This window comes from Brassica oleracea, chromosome C6 (genome assembly GCF_000695525.1).
Source record: "Brassica oleracea var. oleracea cultivar TO1000 chromosome C6, BOL, whole genome shotgun sequence".
NCBI classification, from domain to species: Eukaryota; Viridiplantae; Streptophyta; class Magnoliopsida; order Brassicales; family Brassicaceae; genus Brassica; species Brassica oleracea.
In genome coordinates, this window is record NC_027753.1 from 33493682 (window position 1) to 33500995 (window position 7314).

The window sequence follows — 7314 nt, forward strand, 5'->3', positions numbered from 1 at the left end:
TTTTTTTTGCTAACCGAGTATCCTGGCCCCACCGAGGTGGTCCAGACTAGAGACCGAAGTGAGCAAGGACGCTGCCAGGGCGTCACCATGTGGCTCACCGTGTAACGGTCTTCGGTCTCGGGTGCTGCAGCCCACATGTAAATTCCGCAGTGGCCAAGGCTCGAACCCAGGGGCGGGCACTCCACCTGGAGCTCCTATACCACTAGACCAAAGCAACTTGGTTTTTAGCTAGTTTCTGGTACGATAATTGGACGGATCTTGATCCCTTGTTTCACTTGACAGAAGGAAGAGGGCCTGCAGCTTCGGGTCTGCACAGGGATGCGACGGTGGCAGAAGCTTTAGTAAATGGAGAGTGGTGGTTAAGTGCGTCTCGTAGTAGGAACGCCATAATCACGTTACTGAAGCAATGTTTGCCATCGCCAGATCAGATTTGTGCTATCATCTAGTGTTGATAAATATCTATGGCGAACGGGAAATGATTCCCCTTCAACTATCTTCTCTACCGCTAAGACGTGGTCTGCTCTGCACCCTCCCTCTCCTCCGGTTCCTTGGCATGCTCAAATCTGGTTCAAAGGTAGAATTCTCAAACATGCTTTCATTGCTTGGTTGGTTGCTTGGAACAGACTAGCTACTCGAGACAGACTGAGGTCGTGGGGTATTGAGGTCTCCCCGAGCTGTCTCTTATGCTCAGGCGGTGAGGAGTCTAGGCAGCACCTGTTCTTCGACTGTGCATACAGCTCGGAAGTGTGGGCGTATTTCTGCTCTCGTACCCGTGTACACCCTCCCGTCGTGTTTGAAGAGTGTCTTAGGTGGCTAAAGACTTCTTCAACAGACACAAATATACTCTTCATTGTTAAGCTCGTATTCCAAGCTGTGCTCTATATGGTTTGGAAGGAGAAAAATGCCCGACTACATTCATCTGTGAGCAGGCCCACGCAAGCCATTATTCAAGAAGTTAAACAGATTATTCGGTTAAAGCTTGATCCTCTTTCTCGAAACATGAGAATCACAGACATCACCTCTCTTACTTTCTTAGGTTCTTGGTTAAGTATTTTCTAAGGGCATTGTTAAGTCCCTTGGAGATTTTTTGAGTAAGGTAGGTTTGTTAGCTCTTGTAATCCGTTTTTGCAATATAAATAAAGGAGTTATTTAAAAAAAAAAAAAAAAGAAGTGTCACATGAGGAATGATTTTTATTTCCATTAGAATTTAGGTAAATGTTTTGTTTTTGCAGGGCTTCTGAAGAATTGGCAGAAGTCGAAGCAGAACTGGTTGGTTTTACTGTGTCTTCTCTACCGGCATGCCTGGTATTATCTTCATCAACACCTGAACCACATATTCCCTCTTGTTGAATTTGTCGTTGTCTAGAATCACTGTGTAAGATGGATCCATTTTCTTTGATTTCCTGAGCCAGAGCAAATGTAAATAATCACAATAAGCCCTTGGCAAAAATAAAAAAAATCACAATAAGCTTGCCTCTTTCGGACTGTTCAATACTACGACATAGTATAAGCAGTAAGTGTAAACAGCCATAGATCATCATGCATATTACATACAATACACTCTTCAAGAATAATGTTTTTAATGAATTTGGCATTGGTTTTTGTCTTTATTTTGAAACTAAACTCCGATTGTTGGCAAACCAACCTCAAATATAACTCTGATTCACGACCATGCATGGTTTCTCTACAATTGGTTTGTCCAACACGACACATCCTCTAACCAATGCGGACGTAAACATGGCCATGAGAAGTCCACGATCATTCACTCAAGGTCCTTTTGAGACAGAGTGTTTGTCCCTAGCACATATGAAGTAAGAGATAGAGAGATACCTGCTGTTATCACAAGACATGCATGGAAACTAGTTGACAGAAAGATGTGAAATACAATATTAGAGACAAAAATTTCGGTAAAGTAGACGTTTCTACTAAAGTGCAACCACATTCCACATTATGCATTATTTATAATAATAAGCTCATCATTCTCAAAATCCGAGCGTGCGTGCTGCGATTATAAACTTCCTTAACGCCAGAGAGCCAATACTCTAGAGATTACCGGAATCCAATCCAGGGGCGGCTTAGTATAGGGGGCGGTCAGTGCGACCGCCCCGGGGCCCACTCCAAATACAGAAATGTTCAACATATATGCCATGTGCCCATGGGACTTGTATCAGTTTGTACTATAGTTTACACGACGTATAAGGTTTGAGGCGATGTACTGAAGTGTGCGGGCATTAGAAACTAATTACTATTGGCACAACTAAAAATAATAATATTGAAAATAGTTATAGGGCACACAAAAAATTTTTGCCCAAGGGCCCTGCATTGTAATGAGCCGGCCCTATTCCAATCCATAACATTCACAGGACTCAAACTTGCAAGTAGCTGAAAGCCTGAAACCGAACCACAACAGAAACATAGAAAGGGTCTGAATACTTTAGAAAGTGCAGAAATCCAGAAGAAACATCAACATATCTCTTGGAAACTTTTAGTACATGATTTATCAGATTCCTGCAAAAGCTAATTTTGACATGGAAATTATTACTTGGCACGAGCCATTATACACAAAACCTCTATTATGCTATTATGTGATAAATTATGATCATGTTAATTGGAATGTATGTGGACATGTTCATCTAGACATGATCTTTATTGATCGTTTATTTTTTAGAAAAAAGTAGTTAATTTTTTAAACTGATCATTATAGTCGACAAAAATAAATGGATCATATGGAGAAGTCCAATTCAACATGAACATACTATTTTTTTACAAAAAAAAAAAATGAACATACTATTTGACAGCTCTATTATAAATTTAGCAAATAGTTTATGAAGTAACTATTTTTCCTTTTCAACACCAAAGCAGATAGATAAGTTTTCCTACCGGATAATGATGAGAGTCCTCATGCATGCAAATTAAAGTCAGGTCAGTCATAACAGCAGCCAAAACGCACATCTGAATTGTGTTTACATATGGTGGTCATAATATCTAAAGTCTTATATATCCAACTTCTTTCATAGCACTGGATATATGACACACACACACCTTTATACAGTACAATCATCTAAATCTAGTGCAGGACCTTAATCATATAAGGTACTAATTGATGCTGTGAGAATATTCAGAGGATGTGATCACATTTTGAATGGGCTGGAATTGACAACAGTACTCCTGAGGCGGAAATTTTTTACCACTATCTGTAATGATATTTTTCGTTAAATTTATAGCATGTCTTGTACATGTCATTTTCGAAGATATCCTCTTTGGATTAAGTGTCTTATCTATAAAAACACGAAAACAAAGATATAATTAATCCATGGCTGTCCATAAAGTCAGATTGGTTTCACTGTTGATTGTGATGAATGTTGAAGAAACTATTGTGAAGAGAGCTCTCAGATGTGCAAGTTTTTTTGCCTTCATCTCCAAACAAAGACATTTGGATAGTCGCTATATTAGATAGTGTTGATTCTTTTCCTATAGACACAATTTTTATGATTATGTGCTTAACAAAACCATAGAGCAATTTTGTATAAATTTATTATGTGTCCCACACAACCTCCTCTCAAAGGACCAAACATGTGTTGGTTCCCGCTGTCCATTAAACTGAGACAAACAAAGTTCCTTAAGTAAAAGTATACATTTTTACGCTAAAGCAGATTGAATATTTGGACAGAAAAACAAGTTGAGAAATGAACCTGATATATCTTCAATAAGCATGTTGTAAGTTTCATCTACAAGAGGCAGTTGATATGATGTCGTTATTATCTGGCTACAGATGGTTTCATAATTATCACTAGAAATAATAGACCCACTAAAAGGAAAGCCAGTAAACATTGGTCCATAATCATGATTCTCTTAGTTGCACAAAAAAAAAAAAAAATCAGATCATCTCCAACCCATCTCTATAATAGAGATCTCTATAATAGAGATCTCTAAAATAGAGATAAAAATAGAGATAGTGTTTTTGCTCCAATGTGTTCCTCTATAATCAGACCATCTCCAACCCATTAATATTTTTATTTTTTCTTCTATTTTAGAGATCTCTATTATAGAGATGGGTTGGAGATGCTCTCAACTGGAAAATGCAAAATACTCTTTCGTAGGTGTGTGTCATATTATAACTGTATTAATCTATAATTTTATACCCCCAATAGTTTCACCCTATGTCATTTTTATAAGGAATCGAATCATCTATAAAATCATTTGCTTTTCTAGACTAATGGAAAAAAAATTCTGAGAAGTTAACAACGAAACCAGATGCTACACAGCAAAATAAGCTAATAATGACAAAACAAAATCTGGTTGCAGTACAATTGAACAAGGGGGAAGAATCTGTCACGTGGACACGCGCGGGCAGAAGCGCGTAAACATGGGCAAGTAGAAATGACTCTTGAAGAGAATCAAAGGTCGGACAAAAATAAAAGAAAGAGAGTAATCATCAATCCTACGCGGTGTGGGGGCAAATATGTGAATCTCACGCTTCTTTAAGATTCTACTTTTACAAAAAAAAAAAAAAAACTTTGTTATTTTCTCGTGATTCCTTCTTTATTTTCCAACGAATATCCCTTTACCAAATTTATTATGTCAGTTTAATTTTATTTTTCCCTGATAAAATATCTCAACAAACAATGTGCTACTAATTACCTGGTGAGCTTACCCATAGATTACATTATCATGTACAGATTTGTTTACGTCTCTCTGGATTCAGGTTGTTTTATTTTCTCTAATTTAGTAGATATTGTTGAATCGTCGTGTTTTTTTTTTCTGAACAACAGTTGAGTCTTCGTTCTTATCTTCAAAGCTTAAATAGATTGAGAATAGTGACATCAGTTTTCCAGCCTAATCTAGATGCGACCAAAACCGAATCTGATCCCTTCGAATATTCAAATTTACCACTTTACCCTTTTCTTTCGTTTTATATCTAATTTTTCTATTATTCCACAACTCAAAAGATTCCGTTTAGGTACGCGACGCCCCGACCTCGAACCCTTCTCCATTCATTCATGTCCTAAAATCTCTCTCTATCTCATCCTTTCTTTTGATTCCATTTTAGATCCAATATTCTTTCTCCATTTCAAAAAAAATCCAACCTGCTTCCTCCCACCCACTTCTCTATAGATCCAAAACCTATTGCCTTGTTTACTTTTAAACCTCCATAGCATAATCAAAAATAGTAATGATGGTTCAGAAGATGGAAGTTGATCACGCCCATAAAATGCAGAGATGTCATGAGTATGCTGAAGCTCTCAAAGAAGAACAAAAGAAAATACAAGTCTTTCAACGAGAGCTTCCTTTATGCTTAGAACTCGTTACACAAGGTAAACTTTATATTATAATTTATTTTTTTTAAAAAACTTTATACAACTTTCACTTTAAATCGGGTTTTGATTTTATGTAGCAATCGAAGCTTGTAAAAAGGAGTTATCCGTTACATCGACAACGTCAGAGCGGTACTCGGAGCAGACGGCGAGCGTGTGTGGTGGTCCAGTCTTGGAAGAGTTTATACAGATCAAGAAAAGCAACAACGAAGAGAACGGAGAACACGAGTCTCCTCGTGAGGTTGAGAAGAGTGACGTGGACAGTAAGAAATCTGACTGGCTTAGATCTACTCATCTATGGAACCATTCGCAGGATCCAGACACGACAGTAGTGGTAGCTAAGAAGGCGAGAGTTGTTGAGGTGAAACCGAACAGCCACAACCGCGGTGGCTTTCAGCCGTTTCAAAAGGAGCAAAAACGCGTTTTCTCGGAGACTGATCTGCATCCGGCGGTGAAAGCGACCACTCCGGCGCCGGCGCCGGCGACTACGACTTGTTCCACAACGGAAGTTGGTGGTGTGGATAAAGCGGGAGAGGAGCAGGTACAGAAGCAGCAACTGCAGACGCAGACGCAGAGGAAACAAAGGCGATGCTGGTCGCCGGAGTTACATCGGCGGTTCCTTCACGCGCTTCAGCAGCTCGGAGGATCGCATGGTAATAACAAAAGATTAGTTTCATTTAACGATGCTTGTCTGTTCTCTGATTGGCTCATTAGTAGTTAGTAATTAGATTATAAATTGATTTTGTTGTTGTTTCCAAGTTGCGACACCAAAACAGATCAGAGATCATATGAAAGTTGATGGATTAACAAACGACGAAGTTAAAAGCCATTTACAGGTTACTATTATATTTTCTATATTTAATTTGGATTTGATTTGAATATTTTAGCATTTTATCGGTAATTAATTAATATTTTGTGGAATATTATTCAGAAATATAGACTTCACACAAGAAGGCCAGCTACGGCCCAGGGTAACGGAAACTCGCAGCAACCGCAGTTAGTGGTGGTCGGAGGGATATGGGTGCCTTCGCCACAAGATTTTCCTTCACCGTCAGATGTAGCTAATAATAAAGGTGATGGTGTATACGCTCCGGTGACGTCACAAGCACCAGTACCACCGCAGTCTCCTAAGCGTTCGGTTGAGAGAAGTAGTGGCCGGTGCAACTCACCAGCGGCATCTTCCTCTACAAATACAACCACAACTTCTGCTTCTCCTGTGTCATAAGATTTTGTAGCAATCTAGTGGGTTTGGTTTTGTAGGTTAAATGCAAATGAGTGTAATAAGATTTGTAACCAAGGAATGTTCTTTCATAAGCGTATATATGAGATTAAGCATATATATATGAGATAAGTAAGAGCACCTCCGATTGTTCCCATTGAAGTTCTTAATATATATATATATATTATATTATATGTATAAATAATTGTGGGGTCCAAAATTTTAAAGTATCTCTTCGTAGGTACAAGTTTAAAAAAAAAAGTTTTAAGAATCTTTCAAAACATTTATTTATGGAGTTTTACAATAATTGTGGATTTCACCGTTATTTACACATATATATAATATATATATCTATATATAATAGCAAATCTGTTTTTTTTTTAACCATGCTGTGTCAACATCCCACGGTGGAATTTGTTCGAAGTATATAATCTAATGGCTGATATTTTGTTTAAGATAAAGACCATGACGTCAATCGTCGTCTTCAATTCACCAAGTCATGGCTCCTCAAAGGCACAGCTTTCACGAATTGCAGAACCGTCATCTTGTTCAAGAGTTGTCTCTTTTCACAATTATTAATAAATCGACGGTACAGGGTTGTAGTCTTTTTTTTTGTAATTTATTCATCAAAGGCTCTCTTTTGCTTCTTCTTCTCTGGGGTTTTCTTCTCTCTGTTTTCTCCAAATTCGGTCAAATATTTTTCTGGTGAACACTCAATTCATAAAATGCGTTGAATCGTTCTTCGATACATCTTTTCTTAATCCATCGATTTTTGCACCC

The 7314-nt window shown here is 38.0% G+C and overlaps 2 protein-coding genes across 2 annotated transcripts; both read left to right on the plus strand.

The window, feature by feature from the left end:
* The first annotated feature begins 475 nt into the window (after positions 1–475).
* On the plus strand, positions 476–1350 carry LOC106298045. Its single transcript, XM_013734149.1, has 3 exons — positions 476–543; positions 624–1043; positions 1233–1350. The coding sequence occupies exons 1-3, from the start codon at positions 476–478 to the stop codon at positions 1348–1350; spliced, it is 606 nt and encodes a 201-aa protein (XP_013589603.1).
* A 3585-nt stretch (positions 1351–4935) lies between these two features.
* LOC106300730 (transcription factor LUX-like) lies at positions 4936–6689 on the plus strand. Its single transcript, XM_013736936.1, has 4 exons — positions 4936–5315; positions 5396–5968; positions 6075–6151; positions 6247–6689. The coding sequence occupies exons 1-4, from the start codon at positions 5174–5176 to the stop codon at positions 6538–6540; spliced, it is 1086 nt and encodes a 361-aa protein (XP_013592390.1). The 5' UTR covers positions 4936–5173; the 3' UTR covers positions 6541–6689.
* The last annotated feature ends 625 nt before the right edge of the window (positions 6690–7314 follow it).

Excerpts from the sequence above, each read along its gene's own strand:
- LOC106298045 (XM_013734149.1), top strand. The coding sequence starts at position 476 with ATGATTCCCCTTCAACTATCTTCTCTACCGCTAAGACGTGGTCTGCTC. Across the intron at positions 544-623 it reads TGCACCCTCCCTCTCCTCCG|ACTAGCTACTCGAGACAGAC; the intron begins GTTCCTTGGCAT and ends TGCTTGGAACAG. Across the intron at positions 1,044-1,232 it reads CTTACTTTCTTAGGTTCTTG|GGCTTCTGAAGAATTGGCAG; the intron begins GTTAAGTATTTT and ends TTGTTTTTGCAG.
- LOC106300730 (XM_013736936.1), top strand. The coding sequence starts at position 5,174 with ATGATGGTTCAGAAGATGGAAGTTGATCACGCCCATAAAATGCAGAGA. Across the intron at positions 5,316-5,395 it reads CTTAGAACTCGTTACACAAG|CAATCGAAGCTTGTAAAAAG; the intron begins GTAAACTTTATA and ends GATTTTATGTAG. Across the intron at positions 6,152-6,246 it reads AAGTTAAAAGCCATTTACAG|AAATATAGACTTCACACAAG; the intron begins GTTACTATTATA and ends AATATTATTCAG.